Source organism: Marmota marmota, unplaced genomic scaffold, assembly GCF_001458135.2.
Source record: "Marmota marmota marmota unplaced genomic scaffold, marMar, whole genome shotgun sequence".
NCBI lineage: Eukaryota > Metazoa > Chordata > Mammalia > Rodentia > Sciuridae > Marmota > Marmota marmota.
In genome coordinates this window covers 9708154-9727537 of record NW_025999900.1, presented here as the reverse complement: position 1 = coordinate 9727537, position 19384 = coordinate 9708154, and the positions used below count along the sequence as shown (strand labels likewise).

At 35.5% G+C, this 19384-nt stretch overlaps 1 protein-coding gene across 3 annotated transcripts in view; it reads left to right on the top strand.

Annotated features, from left to right (window-relative positions):
• The window catches only part of Frmd6 (FERM domain containing 6), a 239802-nt gene that overhangs the window by 183722 nt on the left and 36696 nt on the right, over positions 1 to 19384 (top strand). The window contains exon 3 of one of the 3 annotated variants that reach the window (XM_048798591.1): positions 14331 to 14575. In XM_048798591.1, the coding sequence (XP_048654548.1) occupies positions 14477 to 14575 (99 nt within the window). In that variant the 5' untranslated portion in view covers positions 14331 to 14476. Of the gene's footprint in view, positions 1 to 14275; positions 14576 to 19384 lie in introns of those variants that run through there. The other 2 variants (XM_015490793.2, XM_015490801.2) reach the window with 2 other exon arrangements.

Genomic DNA, 19384 nt, shown 5'->3' with positions numbered 1-19384 from the left:
CCAGGATCATATGCAATTTGTTGCTGCTGATCCTCATAAGGTCCCTTTCCTAACAACATATCTAGATTTCTCTGAGGATAACCAGCTGCTGCATTTCGCCTAGCCGTCTCCTTGCAAAATTCCTCATTGGCAACCTTCCATAACAGGTATTGTCCTCCATTTAGCACAGCTTTACACATATTAGCCCAATCTGCTGGCGTCATGTTCAAGTTGTTAATGGATTCGACCATGCTTACAGTGAAGGGTGCTTGAGGACCATAGGTTGTTACAGCCTCTTTTAGCTGCTTCACTGTTTTGAAATTTAAAACTTGGTAAAATCGCTGCCCTCCTGCCTCAAATACAGGGCATGTTAATATTTGAGATCTTGTCTCAGGATCCCAACTATCAACTGCGGGGGTTGGGGACCTCCCAGCATATGGAGGTGGCCTTGTTAGTTGGACACTTACGTCCTCTGGTGATAGAAAGGTGTTAGTAGCAGTCTCCTGTTGTAACTTTCCCCCTGATGGCTTTTTCTGTTTTACACTTTCTTTCTCTGTCTGACTAGCTTGAGAGGCCTTCTCTTTTACTTGAATCTTTTCCTCTGTCTGACTAACTTGAGAGACCTTCTCTTTTACTTGAATCATTATGTCTTCTTCTTCCTCTACCATTGTCTGAACTGAAGGCTTTGGACTAAGCAAACAAGATATGAACGTCCACAATGGCAATGTGCCAACTGGCAGAGTCCCTGGGCTTTTCTTTTCTATTCTTTTTAAATCTTCACCATGATGGTTCCATTGTGATATATTTAACAACTCCTCCTTAAAAAGCCATGGGCTACATTTTTGTATTGTATCAACGTATGCCCTGATTGTTCTTGATTTTACTGAGATGCCTCCTTCCTCTAACAATTTACTTAACACTCTTTCAGTTTGTTTTTTACTAATTTCTGATCCCGTATTTCTACTATAATACAACTCAACAAGATAACGCCTAACAAAACTGAAACTGAGTGAAACAAAATTGGAACAACACAAAATCATTATAATAGCCTCCTGAAATGTCCATCCGTCCTTTCTCCCTATCTGTTCCTCAGATGTGAGCGGTTTTTCTTCCATCTTACACATCTCCAGGGACAGGCAACTTAAAACAAAAGTGAAACAAAATAACAAAAGAAGAATCTTAAAATGGCTACCCATCCTCTTGCCCTGCCCTCAGGGGCGAGCAGTTCACTTACCCTCAGTCGCTCCCCGTGCGAGCCACCAAATGCCGCAGTCTGGCTGGGCACAATCAGGAGCCACTTGTCAAAAGAAACTAACTTTATTTTTAGAACCACACACGCCAAACAAAACAGCCTCTCAGGAAAAATCCTCAGAGCCTCAACTGCCACCACCGGCTTTCCACAAGCCTCTCTCTCCCACACAAGCCTCTTTCCACCTCCCACAATCCTCCTGCTCTTGAGGCCGATTGGCTGGGTCACGTGGGCGGAGCCAAAAAAGTCCCCCAATGAGCAGCTCCGTGGTCTGAAAGGGCAGGGAAACAGTCCAATGAGCATCACCGCAGAGGAGCCAATCAGCTAGATGTTGCTGGGGCCGAGGAGCCAATCAGCTAGATGTTGCTGGGGCTGCTGTGAGCCAATCATCAGCCGGCAGCTGGAAGTTTGCTGGCAGCTGGAAGTTTGCTGGGGCCCCTTTGGCTGTGGCTCTCAACAAGTCTCACTTTGCACCATTCTGCTTGTGTACTGTGTGAGTGAGGGCATGGCCTGTGGCCAGTGCTACTACTTTGGGTGTGTCTCAGGAATAACATAATCTCAGCCCTGAAATTTGTGTTGTATAAGGGTAAAACTTGGATTCCTGGCATTTCAAAGTCTTTTTCAGGCTACATAAAATTTTTCTTTAATAAAAGGTGAAAGATTTATATGCTCTGAAGAGATTTTTTTCTCTAGTTTTCAGGGTAAAAGGCATGTTTTATTAACACTTGGTATATTTGACTTTCTGAGTCATTTTAGCACATTTCTTAACTTTTCATTTAAATATATAAATCATTAACTTTATGAAAGAGACTAAATTATTTTCTAACCATTAGAGTGTTTTAATAGAACTGAAAAAGATCCTGTAAGAAAAAGCATACATTGGGCCCCCAAATGACTCAGATAATATTGGCCAGGGCGTTCTCTCAAGATGTTGAATTTTTTTTTAACCCATAAAATTAAGGATGAGGTCATCTCTCAGATATTATACAATATATAGTTTTCATTTAATTACACTTCCTTGAAAGTTTTCCATGGAGTTATGGGTAGAAACTCAGAAATTAATCCATATATGTGTCAACTAGTTGTCTCATAAAAAATTCATTAATAACACTAAAAGCTCTAAGCTTGTTTACAGTTTCAGAGCCATGAAAACAATCATGTAGTAGGTGAAATAATATTTTATAATGATCACATTAGTACATGGTACACTCTGTGTAGGAACTCAATGGATTCCTCTTATGTGAAACATTATAGCAGTTACAGGCAGCTATAGGCAGTTACAGCAGAATCTCATACTTGTTCTACATTATGTATCATTTAAAAAATTTAACCACCAGTATGTGATTATTCACAGCATTATCAACATCAATACCTCTGATTTATTTTACTTACTGAGATTGTGAAATATACAAATAAAAATGTTTTTAATGTTTATGTTCATTTCAAGAAATAATAATGATAAAAGACACCATTGGATTTACTACCAAATTTAAGAAGAATGTTTCTCTAGAGTCTTCGAAGCTCCCTGTCCCTTTCTGAATACTTCTCCTACCCCCATCCAGCACCACTGTTATAATTTTGAGGTTAATCATACCTTTGCTTTTCTTTAGAATCTTATCACATTTATAATGCCTCCAAATGAATTGTTCTTTGGTTTTTGCTTATTTTTTCTGTTCACAGAAATAGAATTATATCATATATACACTTCTGATACTTGCTTTTTTAACTCAACATTGTTTTTGAGATTCATACTTAATGTGTAGCTGTAGATCATTAGTTGTCATTACTGAATGTTTTTAATGTACTTTTTATTGTATTGTCAATGGACTTCTTTGTTTCCAGCTTATATATTTTATTGTTGTTCATAGGAGATTTTTCATGATATAGAATATTCTTATACAATGTTCTAAGAATGCTAGAAACTTCCTAAATGTTTTGTTTAATCTTCGTTAAAGGAATTATACGCTCTTTGGGGCGGGGGAGTATTTCAGAGGGAAAATAAGTAAAGATAATGTTAAGATTCCATATATTGCTACCAGATAATGAGAACTTTACAGCAAAATCATTATCTACAAAACTATAATTCCTGTGTCAGAGAGAATTGTGTGCAAGTCCCATGAATGAAGGAATCAAAGATTTCATTGTGGAAATTAGAAGCAGATGCTTCTAAGTCAGAGGATTTTCCCTGAGAACAGCACTTTTTGTTGGCGATGTCATGCTAGAAATTCATCTTGGTTGAAAGGAATTTTTGTGCCTGGTTGCTAAACCTGATATGACTTTTGAATACAGATGGCTGTGAAAATAAGATTTCTTTGGTTTAAAATTCATGAATTTTACATTGCCTTCGTACTTCTTGTTGGTTCCCTGTCTGGTATCTCCCCTCATTCCTCAACTTCTCAAAGGTACCCAGGTTTTCATTTTGCTATTCATGTTCTTAAGGGGAAGTTGATCCCACTTCCAGATCCAGAGGTAGACTTGTTCCTACCCAGTGATGGAAGCTGTGTGACCCAAGATATTCAATAAGAGTGAGTGTCAACATTATTTACTTGCTTGCTTCTATATTCTGCTGGTTTGGCAACTCTGAGAAATGTTAGCTTTAAGATGGAGCTGATTTCAAGGTGCAGGAAGAAACCAGTCCTATATGACATTGTAAGCTTTCACATCAAACCACCTATGGGCCCATTTATTCTACTTCTAGGCTCCAAGTTACTTTATCTTTTAAACTTCCTTAATATCATTTTATTAGTCCTATTTAACTACTAATAGTTAACATTTATGTAGTGCTTCCATACTATTGTTATTTTTATTTTACATGTATAAAAACTGAGATAGATGAAGGGACTTGTCCAAGGTCATACAGCTAGTTGTACAAGGTTATTGCTTAGTATATAATCAGCTGAGTAAGATCTAGGCATTTTGGCTGCAGAGTCCTAAGTTTGAATTTGGTATTTTGGGTACCTGTGACTTAGTGTATTCCAACCAATATGTCTTCTTGTATGTATACTTTCACATAAGTTGTCTTAACCTGACACAGAGACTTTTCTATAAACTTGTGCCTTGATAGTGTTGGAGAATAGCATTTTCACTGTTTGTTCACAAAATTTTGGGGGAAATAATGCATCTTTTCTCCTATAACTAACTTGCAGAAAATATTCAAGAAACTGTGACCAATAGTGATTCCCACTGGGTGGGAAAGTACATCTTAAAGAATTTTACTCTTAATTGCTAAGGAACTTACATTTATGATGAATAAGTCTAAACAATTTATTGAGCCAATCCTACTGGGTACCTAATACAGAGCCAGTACAACCCTAGGCATTAGAGAGGCATAAAGATGCAGACAGAACCTGTCCTGGAAGAGGTTTGAGTCCTCCACAGGGAGCAGGGGAATCACCAGTCGGCTCCTCAGGATGTGGAAGCATGCTTCCCAGACTAGTGTCTTGCATTGTCCATGGAGAATGAAGATGTTTTGTTCTCTTGGACGTGGATGGGTTGATGGGACAATGCCCAAGGGAGGATATTCTAGGCAGAGGGAACAGTGTGGTCAAAAGCATGAGAAGTATGAGAGCAGGACTTGTTGAGAAAACCACAAGGAAATGAATCGTAGTAATTCAAAACATGAATTGGAAAATGGTTATGTTGAGGAGGAGTGGAACTGATGGTGAAAGATAGCAATGCCTTGACATTTAGTTATCCTGTGAAAGTGCTGAACCATTAAAGAATGTAAGCAGTGCTGTGATATATAAGGTTAGATATACAATTTAAGAGGGTCCCATGGCAGCTTTGTAGGATGGATTTAAGGAATGAGACAAGAAAACATTAAAAATCCAGGTGAGAACACAACAAGGATAAAGCGGGAGTTAGCCATTAAAAAGGTAGTCTAGAGGGAAGAAAAGGATTTTTTCTTACTAATATTATTTTTTAAATATATGTGTAGCAATTAAATCATCCTCAATCTTTCAATCATTGAGGACCATTAATTTTTAAAATTCTTCTTCTCCCCTATCTTCTTCAGTCTTTGTGTCTGGAAAGATGGCTTATCAAAACAAATTAAGTCATTTGTTTTCATTTTTTTCACTCTGGCATGTGTTATCAAAATAAGCACTTAAAAATGTTATAAATGTTATTTAAGTGAATTATCTTTGAATTTCCATTGAGATATCACCATAGGTAAATATTCCATCAGGATTTTTGAAATATTGAAAGATCCACATGATTTCTATTATGGGCTTTAGGATGGAAGCCATTTAATAGTTGGTTAACAGAATTATGCTTATTAATAAGAAAAATGATTTCATTTTCCCAAATACTCCTATTATCATTACCCTTTGTGTTGCCTTTGTAATCAAGTAAATAAATGAGTATAGTCAGACCAGAAAATAATGCCAAAGAAGGGAAAAACTTGAGAGTAGGAGTCAGAAAAACTTTTGCCAAAGCTAGAGAAGGTGATTGGTAGAGGTAACAGAACAAAACTTTGAAGTGTATGCTACTTGTGAACTGTCCTGATGAGTCTCATCAGAAGCCTCTCCAGGTACTAAAGAAAGTGACTTACATTTTGGGAGAACACCCCATAACTTGGTGTCTCAGCTGTCCAGTCTGTGAGTTCATACAGGAACCCCGCACAGGGCTGGGGCCTCCCTCCCACCTCTCCGCCAGGCCCTTATGTCTGTTGCTTTCCACTCTTGGAGTTCTTTCTTCTTCTCCCCACAACATATGTTGTTTCCTCCCTTCATGAAATCTTTTCTGAATGCTGCATTCCTGCCAGTTGCAGCCTTTTTCTCAAATCCCACAGCCTTCATCTTACCACATCATTTAATATTTAATTTAAAGTAAAATTACATCACTTTCTATTGTTTCTACTGTGTTAATTTTGACTCTTTGAAGAGATTATGAACTCTCTAAGGGCCACAATTTAGAAATAGTGTGAGAGTCTAAGAGAATTTTGCAATTTTTAAAAAATAATTCTCCTCACTTATTACTAAATTTAGAGGCTTTCTTTATATTTTAAAATATATACTAAAATAGTATAATTTTTTTGCTATCATAGGTATCTGTGATTTGAAGGGAATGTACTCAAAAGTATTTTTTTTAATTTTTTATGTGACTTTTGATATACTATGATTTGCTTGTTGTTGGACTGTATAGATTGTTTTTCCTGTTTTTACTTTGATGGAATACACTTCATTGAGTACTTTTGTTCAGAAGTGTAATGTGCTTTGTTTGAATTATTTTTTTATACATTCCCCAGGAGTGGGATTATTGAGTCGAAAGGTATGAACATCTTTATGACCTTTACTATAAACAAAGCCATATTGGTTGCAGTGATTTACAATGTTTCCCATAGCTTTTGAGAATGTATAAATTTCACTAATTTTTCTCCTTATTGCAATATAAAGTTCTTGTCTTTCTTATTCTCCCTTTTCTATAGCCAAAGACTCACCACATAATTTTAGTTATTAGAGTGTGATGAGTAGTACTTGGCATTAACGTAAATCCACTTAAATATGAAAGTTCTTTTCAATTCTTAACCTCAAGGTATATAAAATCTTATTTATACAAGAATGAAATAATCTATTATCTACCAACAGGAAAAAAAGGTTTCTCAAGTTATGCTCGATGACAAAATGGATAGATTACAACCACTACATATTACCAAAAAGCAGAGCTTCTACTTGTTTTTCATGATTGAAGCCAGTTCTTTATCTTGATAGTATTTAACTGGGTCACTTATGAGTAACCCATTTAATAATCTTCTTAACAATCTCATGTCAAAGGTAAGATAAATGGACTCAAAGAAGTAAAAAGACTTGCCTTGAGACACCCAGGTGATATCAAAGCTGGAATTCAAACCCAAGCAGTCTGATCTAGAGTCCAAGCTGTTAAGTAGCACATTATACTACTGATTGTTGCATTTCCTCTTTCCAATCTCAACCTTTCCATTGATCCCACAACTGGCCTGCATTTCAAGTGAACAACATAGCCACTTATAGTGCAATGTTATAGTCAGATTACAGTCTCTATTGGGTTACATTTGATAATTAGCTTAATGGTTTTTCCCTTATCAAATATATAAATAGGCCCCAAATTAATGTATTTTTACCAAAATTACTATGAAAATACTATTAGCAGCTACATCCACAAATTATGTATCATTCTACCTTTTCAGATACGTTGTTTTCAGAAAAGGCATTTTTTTTCATGGCTGCAATAATTTATTACAGACAATGTAGTAAAAGTATATTCAGCACAAATCTGTACAAACACATCATAGTCTCTAATAAGACTGGATTAATACCCACACATTAATATTTAAGATGAGGAGGTATTCCTTTAATGCTGAAAATTATAGTTATGAATTAACTGCCCAACATGATTTGTTTACCTTAAAAACATTTATGCATTATTCACATAAGTTACTTGTTGTATGTGGTGCTCTTAAAGAATGGTAGTGTCTGCACAGCAACTCTACCATCTAAATTTTTCAGTTACTTGGACTTTTTTCTACTTTTGTAGATCTTTTCTGCTTATGATGCATACTCATCATAGTGAATATTCTGCTTTGTTTTTAAAATGGAGAGAAACTTTAATACAGAGCAGTTTTTTTCAAGAAAAGTAAATATTGGTATTGGTGTGCAGCCAGTGGGTGTAAATATTTTGTGAATAAATGAATGAATTATGAAGCAATCAGCTTCTTGTTGGGTGGACTATATTAGAGAGGACTTACTCAGTTGCAAGTGCCAGAATTAGTTTAGGAGCAAAGATAGTTGATTGGCTCACCAAATGGAAATTACTATGGATGATTCCTGGCTTCGGACACAGCTAGAGGCAGTGGTTCGAATGATGTAATCAGCATTCATTCTGAGCTTTCCTTTCTTCTGTGATGGTATCCTTCTCAGGAAAGTTCTTATAATGTGTTATCAAAGATGATTACTTGAGGCTCTAGACTCATATCCTTCTCACAAAGAGCAATATAAAGAAAGAATTTGCCCTCTCCATCCCAATGTTTATACAAATTTCATGGAAAAATTCTGGTTTTGCTTAGGTTTTATTTTCACCTAGTAAATCAACCTTTGTGGTTGGAGAATGGAGTACCCCATTTGGCCAACACAAGATCACATTCCTACCCTATATTACTTTTCCACTCTTTCAGATTGGAGAACATACTATGATTGATAGCCCATTGGAAACTTCTAGGATGGTACTTCCAAATGGAAAGGTGGTGCCAAGCAGGTTAAAGCATATGTCCTCTATCTTCGATCCTTTGATCAGCCAGCACACATTTGAACCCACATACCCACACATATCTTTTCTTTTTTCTATACATAAAATTTCAAAGGGGTAACCACCTAATATAATGTTACTGACCCATTTACAAACAGTAATACACCTAACTTTATCCCCAAATAGACCTCCCAAAGTTTTGCCCAATTGTTGCATCTGGCTCTAAGGTGTATATTTCTGATATGAATTGTTGTTACCTGGTTGTAGGCATTCCTTCTCATTACCTGTAAACTCATGACTTGTATTTCAGTGAACAATGCCTCCCCCCAAACAACTCGATGTATGATACTCATTAAAAATACTCATTAAGTCTCATGTAATTCTTCCAATAATCTTAGGAGGCCATTAGTATGGATTTTATAGATGAAGAATCAGTCTCGGAGATTAGATGACTTGCTCAAGGCCATACCTTTAGCTTTTGGGAATCTATATTAGGGTCTAGGTTTTACTCTAGGGGGAGGTTGGTCTATCTTAATCTGTATTTTGTCCATATTGCCTCTAAACACCTGAGGATCACCATATGAATAATGGTCTTAGCCCTTCCACAGTGCTTCATTTATCTATCCACACAATGATTGGAAGATGGGAAAGAGAGGACACTAAAGAATCTGATGTTCTTGCCAAAACATTTGGCTCCACATAGTTGATAGATATCAGTTACTTTCTTCTTAGGTAAAACAATAACTGAAAAAATGGGCCATGACACAAAAGTGTTTAATTTTTTTATTATTCAAATTAAGTGACAAAAATAGTTCTGTGGTTCTCAAATGGCTCTTATGAGTAAATGAACCTTTCTTTTAAAATGGAAAAAAAAATCCATATAACACAGAGCATACAGGCAAATTGAAAATGAGGTATCAGTTTTTTCCAGGTAACTTTTTATATTTTCATGTATTAGTATCAAGATATAGAACCTTCTAGAAACAAGTTTCTAGTAATAATGGAAGTATGTTTCTGTGAGAAGTGTAGTAACACACTACACTAAAAAAAATTAAGTTTCAAGAAGGCTAAACTTCAAAGATATTCCAAAGTCAGAGGCCATGCACATATAAGAAGCTGACTTTTAAGGTTCGTATTTGAGTTTTTAGAATTCAATTATTGATTTTTAGTTAGAAAATATGTATTTAGGAAGAGCTATATTATTACTTAAAAAAAAAAAAAAGAAACTCAGCTAGGTGGTTAAAAGAAGCCTGTAATGACTCTGGTGACTCTGGAAACTTAAAGAGCATTGGTTCCCAACTATGGGTAATTTAGCGTCTAGGACAAATTTTGGCAATGTCTACAGACATTGTGGGTTGTCAAAACTGGTAAGAGAAAGGCTGCTGGCATTTTGTGGGTATAAGCCAAAGATACTGCTGAACATCCCATAGTGCACAGGACAGCCCCTCACCACAAAGAATATTTGACCCAAAATGACAGTAGTACTAAGGTCAAGAAAGCCTACTGTAGAATCTTTATTGGCCAAAGACATATGTAGTAAACCAGACAACCAGCATTTAGTGAGGATATGTGCATTGGGGATTAAAACACACACACACACACACACACACACACTCACTCTCTCCCTCTCTCCCCCCCCCTTCTTCCCTCCCTCCCTTTCTCCCTCTCTCCCTGTTGTAAGATACCTTGTATATGATGTGTAGTAAATATTAGCCATCATAAGTACTATTATTTCATCTATTTTGAACAATAAGTGAGCCTTAGCATTTACCATTCTCACTGCCTGGAAAACTCTTTCTTGAAATTAACAAATGAATGGATGGATGGATAGAAGGAAGGAAATGATAACCCCCTCAATTCAGGTGTCTGTTCAGATATTGATCCATCAGAAATGCTTCCCGTGATTACCCTATGTGATGTAGCATCCATACCACTCTCATATCTCCATCATCTCTCTCACCTATCCTGGACTTACTTTTCTTCATAGCATATATTATCACTATGTATTATCTGTATGAGAACAGGGTATTTATTTTGTTTAGTGCTGTGTGCTTAGAGCTTACAGCAGGTGTTTAATGCACATATTTTGTATTAATAAATAAGTAACCAAAAAAAGCTGAGGCATTTGGATATCATTTTTAGGATAGACTATCATACATTAGAGACAGTATACTATTTATTCCAAAATGATCTCACCCACAGTAATGTAGCACAATCTTCACATACTTAATACTGTTATCCATTATAAATTCTCTTGAGGTAGACATGATACTCTTAGGTATCAAGGACAAAAAAGTTTTTTGGCAGTGATGTGTCCTTAGATGATTATTCCATAAGTGGTGGTGCAACATCTATTGCTTTTGTAGTCTTGTTTTTCAGCAAATAAACATTATATAAAATATATCACACAGATATGTAAGTGATTTTATACATGTGTGACAATTAAATTAGAAAATAGGGGTCTCTGCAATCCAATTTTCCAAACGAATTTTTTTGCTTTGTTTTTGTTAGGTATATTGACTCGATATGTCTTAACCAGGCTTACCTTATAATAATCTCTTATCAAATTATCATCTTTTCCCCCTTTTTTAGGGAGATAACCCTAGAATTGAAAATCCTCTTTTGCCTCTATTCAAAAGGAGACTATATTATATGGGTGGACATTCAAGGTGGAGAATTTCATATTTAGTGTATTTTGTTTTTAAATTAATTGTTAATGAAATGGAAGGGTAAGACTTGATCACTGTTAAGGCTGTTTTTTTGTTGCCTAGAAATTACATTAGGACAACATGGTTTGTCCATAAACACACAGTCATAAGATGTCAGATGTGAGAGATTTGCCTTGGAGTAGGAAGTGTGTCCTCCTGGCACTGAGTTGGGGCTCAGCTGAGGATGAAGTGTAAGTAGCCATTGTCTGACAGGCTGCTGTGTACAATTCAAATTGATACAAATTTAGTCAGTTCTTTTCCCCTGGACTGCCCCATTTAAGATTAAATTTTTTACTGGTATATGTGGGAGAGATGGTGATTTTGCTGTTTCAGTGGAACCATTTAATCAGTTTTAATGCTGTCCTGGGTAAAATAAAACTTAATCCTTTCTCTTTTAGAGCTTTTTTCTACCTTCAAAGCAAAAAACAAACAAACAAACAAACAAAAAACAAACAGCTGTAAAGTAGCACTGTCTCTTCTAAACTCTGCTTTTATTAAATTTGCTTCAATAATCTTCCAGTCTTCTTCTGTGCTACATACTTAAACCATAAAATAAAAGTTGTACCCAAATGAAACTTTCAAGTTATTTTAATGAAGCTCTTGAAATATTCCAAACTTCAGAAGATTTTTTTCTCAGTTTATCTTTTAAATCCTAGAAAGTAGGTCAGTAGGAAATACCCTGCTTTAATTGGTTTAATTAGAAATGGAAAATTATATGACTAACTCAATTTGAAGTATAGATTTAAATAAGAAGAATTATACTGGGGTTAATATCACTTAAAAGTTTGGCTTAAATAATAGGCATTTAATCATAGCTTATAATTTCTTTGTTTTTTTGAAAACATTTCATACAGTAAAGAAGAGGCCTAACTATTGAAATATACCAATGTACAGGGAATATTTTTTTCCATGAAACATAATATTTGACAAAGAAATCATTTTAAAACTGCATTTCTCAAATGATATGCCTGAGAGTATCATTGTACAGGTCCTTAATAGGTATGCCTTGGGGATATTCCTGTACTCAAGTAAGTTTAAGAGATACTGAAGTAAATTAGAAGTTGCCTGCACGATTTCTCAGAGGCTTTAATATTTTCTGAATTTCTAGGAAAGGGCTAAATAGAATACAGTAATAAACCAACTTGTTTGCCCTAGATCACCATTTTTTAGGAAAATGTTCTGAGTACACAAATTTGATCTTCTTTAGGGTTTTATACCTTTGAAATGTTAAGAATGTTACAGTGATGATGTGATATCATTCACATATGTTGCTTAATCCCATTTCTTTGTTTCCAAGATATTTTCCCAATGTATACCCTAAGATAATATATCTAACACTATGCTCTGTAGCTCCCATTAACTGAAGTGGTGGTTTTCAAACGTGGCTGCACATAAGAAATACCTGGCCTGGGACATTCTACGTCAGTAGCAATGTCACTGCGCTCGAGATTCTGCACCTATTACAAAGCTCCCAGGTGACTCTTATACAGTCAACACTGTACCCTGTCAACTGGTACTTTGGAACTATTGTATGAAAAGCATGCATTTTTCTAGATGAGGGATTAGATTTTGGAATCAGTTAGATTGTGGTCCTAGAATACATGGCTGACCATCCATTCTGGAGAAAACCGTAGCACTGACCTCCAGCAACCCAGTGAGGTGATGTGATGGCACTGACCAATGTGGAACAGTTGCACAAATCCTTTAAGAAGAGTAGAATTTTGGGCTGGGGATGTGGCTCAAGCGGTAGCGTGCTCGCCTGGCATGTGCGGGGCTCTGGGTTTGATCCTCAGAACCACATAAAAATAAAATAAAGGTGTTGTGTCCACCGAAAACTAAAAATAAATATTAAAAAATAAACAAAAAGAAGAGTAGAATTTCTAAGCAGACTTTTGGTCCCTTTCCTAATGAGGAAATGCAGCATATGATTACCATTTGTTTTTATTTACTTTTGACTAAATCTTTAATAGATGCCATTTTATTTATAACTTAAAAGAATGCTAAATTATATTTACTTCTTATGCTAATATATTCACTCCCCTCTTGCTGATAGCAGATAGACATTTAACTTTAAAGAGCAAATAGGCCAAGATTTGATCTCATTTATGTTTGATTTGTGTTTCTTTGAAAACACCTTCCTAGAAATTCTCTGTTGCATCCTATTTTAAAAAGTTGGCAAGGAATAATCCCATATATAGAGGACAACTAATCTTAACATATCTTTTTTGAATAATGTTCTATTAGCAATATTATATGTAAGCCTCATTAAAAGTAGGAAACATTTGCCACTTTTAAAATTGCTCTATAACATGTTACCAATGCAATAAGACATGAAACAGAATTGAGAGGTGATTATTGAAAGTTGGAGACTAAATTTTCACTACTTGTAAATAAAATTTTATGCATAAAAATCATATAATTTTTTTTAAAAATAAAAACAACCTTTTTTCAACTGATTAGAGATGGAGAGGCAACCAAAATACATAGTGGTTTAATATATACAGTCTTATTATTTCTATGTATTAATTGATTGCTGAAATGAAAAAATTAAGTTTGAATTATCAAATTAGAGAATCATGAGAGAGCAGCATCATAAAAACTGAACCAACAAAGTTGTAAGAAGGGCCTAAAACCCATGGTAAATTGGTAAAGTGAACCCTGTACTTTACTCCTGATGGTCTAAAGATGTCTGATTTCCTTAGCAGAGTGAGCTAGTAAGGTGAAGGAAGTGGAAGCCAGTCTATGGTCTTTGAAGAGTGAATGTGATATAAGAGCCAAGACATTTATTTTGCTAGTAATGGAAGAGAGGTTTTGTTGTTGCTGCTATTTTTTGTCATTTGATTTCCCATCCCTTAGTTATCTTCCTGTGAGACTAGGAATCCTCAAAGGAAAGATCTGTTTCCAAGAGCATTATAGTGCATATTACTGCCTTGCATGCGTGAAGCGCTTGTTGGCTTTGAATTTAATAGATGACTGTGAATGAAAGTTTGAAAACTGCTAGTGGGCAAAATATAGAGGACATTTTGGTGACTTCTCATGTATTGAACGAGGCCCCCTGCCTGAGACATGCTTTTCCTGTACCCACATAGTATTTGTGCTCTGCTCACCTCCCTGTCTCTGTCTTCATCAACTCAATACCTTATTCACCGGCCTCCCTTTGGGCTTTTTTACAGCTATGAAACCTACGTAGTCAAACAGCATGATGCTTCTCCTGTCAGCTGTGTGATGAGGAGGAGAGTTTGGCTTTGGAGCGCTGGGAACCTGAGCGATTGCTGAGGACTCAGAGCTCAGCCCTGACCACTAGAGAGCTCACAACACAATGAACAAATTGAATTTCCATAACAACAGAGTCATGCAAGACCGCAGGAGTGTGTGTATTTTCCTTCCTGATGATGAATCTCTAAACATCATCATAAATGTGAGTAGATCCATTTTAAGCAGTGTTTAAATATTGTGTTCCTACCACATTCATGTTATGACTTGGTTCAAGGTGTAATCAATGTAGAATGAGACCAGTAGTAATATGGCAGAACTGGGGTTTTAAATAATCTACACAGGAACAATCTTACATTATGACTTATGTGCAGATGTCTTCAAATTAGAGAATTTTCATAACTCTATTCAAAAACAAACACCATTTTAAAACTTTTATTGAAATATAATTTTTCTTGAAATATATAAAGTCTAACCAATTTTAAGGACTAGGTGTATGGGCTGTGCCTTTGGGCACTAAGTAATCGCTTATGACTTTGAGAGTTTGTGAGTTTGTCAGTCAGAGTCAACTTGTTTAGTTAACCTGGATTGAGGAATATAATACCATTTTTTAAACTCTAAAATCTGAGTTATAATTTACATACTGCAAAGTATAGAAATCTTAGTGTGCAGCTAAATGAATTTTTACTAGTGTATATAACCTTGTGACCACAACTCAGCTTGAGATATAAATTTTCAGCACCCTAGAAAGATCTTTTATGACCCTTCTAGTCAATAGCCTCTTTCTAAAGGGTAATAACTATTGCAGTCTCTATCACCAGAGAGTAGTTTTGCTTATTTCAACCTTCATGAAGTTGAAATTATGTGATATGTTCTCTATCTGGCTGCTTTCACTGAACATTTGACCTGTGAAATTCATCCATGCCATTTCATGTGATAGTAATTCCTTTTCATTGTTGTATAATATTCCATAGTATGAGCATACCCAATTTATCCATCTACTGGTGATGGTTGTGGAGTTATTTTACGTTTTAGACTATTACAAATAAAACTTCTGTTAACATTTGATGAGTATGCACATACATACATATTTACTGGTTTATACCCAAGTGGATATGTGAATCATAGAGTTTATCAACATATGTGACCTTGATAGAGACTGTCAAACAGTCTTATGGTCAGTAGCATACCTAGCATTTTTCAGTCCCTCTCCCTATTATCCACTTTCATATCCTTTCATTTACTTAATTGCATTCTGATGGAATTAAGGGGAAAAAATAGCCTTAATACAATGCCTTGAATTAGATTTTTCCATTTATACTACTTTATTTTTAACCCAATTGCTGTATAAAGGAATATTTCTAAATGTTATACTGAATATATATGGCATTTAAATAGCATCAATAAAAGGTTTAGATAGGAAAAGTTCTGCTTTATAAGCACATTTCTGGATTAGAATTTATCCTAAAAAAACAACAGTTTCTATATTTATTCATGTAACCTCATTTCTGCTCATAGGAATTGTCTGAGCATTAAACCTGCCTATTGGATTTTTATCATCTGTTAGGCAGAGTTTTTAGTGATGAACTGCATTCCTGCTCAGGATACTTAAGGTTATTTTGGATATACAAAGTGTTAGGCTATTATTTTTGTAGCATTTGGTTTTTAAAATTTAGTGAAAATTGGCAACATTTCAGTGTAGGTACTGGCAAAATAAATTCAAAATCTATTATATGTGTGAATATGCTGTTTGAGTTCTTTTATACAGTTACATGAAATATGTTCTTTAGATTTTTAAAATATACATATTCTAGGACATGCAACATAAGTACTTACTAAACTTCTCTCACTTCCATGTCTGTCTTCTTATTCAATGGGATATATGTATGTGTGCTCATGTGTGTAAATCCACATACAGGATGTGGACTAAAGCTAACTAAAAATCCCATCAGGGGGTTAATTAACTGATTGGGTTAAGACTCTCATACTAACCGCAGTTAGGTGGAGAAGACCAATCTGACTTAGTGAGGAATACTAAGAGGAAAGTTTAATTTCTTCTCAAATTAATTAGTACTAGAATCTCAGCTACAGGAGATAGTTTTGGAGAACACACTGGAAGATAGCCAATCCATATGTTCCTATAGATCTGTGGTTTTAAAACTTGAATATACATCAGAATTATTTGGGGAGCTTGCTAAATTTTTAAACTATATGTTCTACTAATTGAAAATGCTGATGTAGAAAATTTATAATGTCCTTAAATAGGGGCTGTGGATTCTCTGAAATCTTAAACAGGCAGGCAAAGACTTGTATCCCAGTGTCACCTAGTTTCTTTCACTCTCCAGAATTCCATTTACTAGATTGTACTTGTAGCATTGTATCAGTGGCCTGACCCTTTTAACAGTATATTATGCACAATATATTAAGCACCAAGTAAATGGTTATTGTTAGTAATAATATCATCATCAACATCATTATTGGGAGAAATGTTATAAGATTATTCATATTTTAACTCTAGTTTACTAGATTTGTGAATTTTGTACAAGTTGCTTAAGCTTATGTTTTTGTTAGCTTTTTGCTATTGGACTAAAATTCCTGACAAGAACAATTTAGGGGAGGAAGAGGGCTCATGGTTTCAGAGGTCTCAGTCCATAGAAGGCCAACTCCATGCTTTGGAGCTCCAGGAGAGGCAGAACATCATGGCAGAAGAGTGTGGTGGAGGTGACTTACATGTCAATCAGGAAGCAGAGAGAGAGACTCCAATTCACAGATACAAATGTACACCCCAAAGGACCTACCTTCTCCAGCCACACCCTGTCAGCCTTCAGCTCCCACTCAGTTAATCCCATCAGGAGATTAATTAACTGATTGAGTTAAGACTCTCATAGCCCAGCCATTTCACTTCCAAGCCTTCTTGCATTGTCCCACACATGGACTTTTGGGGGATATCTCACTTTCAAACTGTAACAGCTTACTGTCTTACACATTTCCAAATTCAACTTGTCCAGTACCTGGCACATAGTAGGTACTCAGTTTGCATTGCCTTCCTTTCTGCCTGCCCTTTACAAAGAATAATCGAAGAGCAGTCTAATAGTGAAAAGAAGTGGATATGTTAAAACATCCAGACCTGAATTTAAAGCCCATATATGAATAACTTAGAAAGTAAATTGAGCCTCCTTCAGCCTTAACATCTTTACCTGTAAAATATGAATAATATCTGTGCTGTAGTGTAACTGTTAAGAATTTGGGGTTAACACATAGCATTGTTGCTGGTGCATAGAAAGCACCTGCTATTGATATAGGTTGAGTATCCCTAATTCAAAAGTCCAAAATCTGAACCAGTAGTCTATGCAAATTTTCCAAAATCTTAAAAACTTTGAAATATGAAGCACTTCTAATCCCAAGTGCTTTGAATAAGGGTGACTCAACCTGTATTTTAATCACTATGCAGAAGCAAATTTTATGCTTCCTTAATTCCCCCTGTTTACAAAATTAGTATAATAATCTCTCTAAGGTGGTCAAGACTGTGATCATGGACTGGGCGGCCATGTATCATAATTAAGGTGGGTTTTAGAATCACAAGGACCTGTGTTGAAATCCCCACTCCACAACTCACTTTGCAATTTTTGAGCATCTTTCTTAGAGAATGTTTGTTTGTTTGTTGCTGTCTTGTTTGATTTCCTCATTTATGAAATGGGGATAGTCTTATGCTCCTCACCAGGACATTGTAAGGATTTAAACATGTCACAAGCATAAAGTGCTTAGTGTAGTGCCTGGCACCATGGGATTGCTCAGTGAGTGCTTCATAGAGTAGCATTTTACTTGTTCCTGTCCTTGGAGCTGCTTGTTCCTTTCCTCAGGGTGTTGGGTAATTGAAAGGAAAACGAAGAGGCTGCACCCCTCCTGGGCTTATAAGGTCTCTCCCTCCAGGGGCATAAGACTCTTCTGCCTCACCCAAGCTCCCCTCTAGCACCTGGACCCACAGGAAAGGGTTAAGTAGCATAGAGCTTTGCCACTGCTAGAAAAATATTTCAACTCTACCAAGTGACCTTTTTTTTTTTTTTTCTTTCTACAAAGAATTATGTTTGGATTTAGAAAATAGCACTTTATAGTTTGGATATAACAAATTAAGTAGCAAAAATAATTTCATCAAGAGTCTTGTGTTTTATTTCATCATTTGTAAATTTTTTTTAAACAGAAAGATTTTTTTTCTTTGACAAGTATGGTTTATAGAATGTTGCCCTTCTGCATGTGGAGTAAATTTCAATCATTTTGAATTTTTTAGGAACTATACTAGGGGCTATTTTTAATTATGTTAATCATCAAGGAGATATTAAGTATGGAAACAGAAAATTTTGGAAATAAAATCATGATAAATGTAAGAGCCATTAGTTTTTGTGATAGAAATTTTGGCTAAGAGCATATGTCTTTTATTCAGAGGTGCTTAACTACTGAGCCACATCCTGCCCCTTTTATTTTTTATTTTGAGTCAGGGTCTTGCTAAGTTGCCTAGGGCTCTCACTAAGTTGTTGAGGCTGGCTTTGAACTCTGAATCCTTCCGCCTCAACCTCCCACACCACAAGAGCATATGTCTTAACTAGGGCTAGAATGAACAACTTTTTCTAGAAAACATTTTAAACTTTCTTGTGCAACAGCAAACCATTGATATATTTAGAATCAAATTGGTGTTTTAACTTAAAAGTTCCATATAGAGTATTATTTTAGATAAAACTTTAACTCTTAATACCTCATACTGTGTAGCACTTTAAAAAGTTTTCATTTCTCTCTTTAGGGTTCTGTAGTTTTCACTGTATAAGTCTTTCACCTCTTTTGTTAGGTTGATTCCCAAGTATTTTATTTTTTTTGAAGATATTGTGAATGGAGTGGTTGTCCTCATTTCCATTTCAGAGGATTTGTCGCTGATATACAGGAATGCCTTTGATTTATGCGTGTTGATTTTATATCCTGCCACTTTGCTGAATTCATTTATTAGCTCTAATAGTTTCTTTGTAGA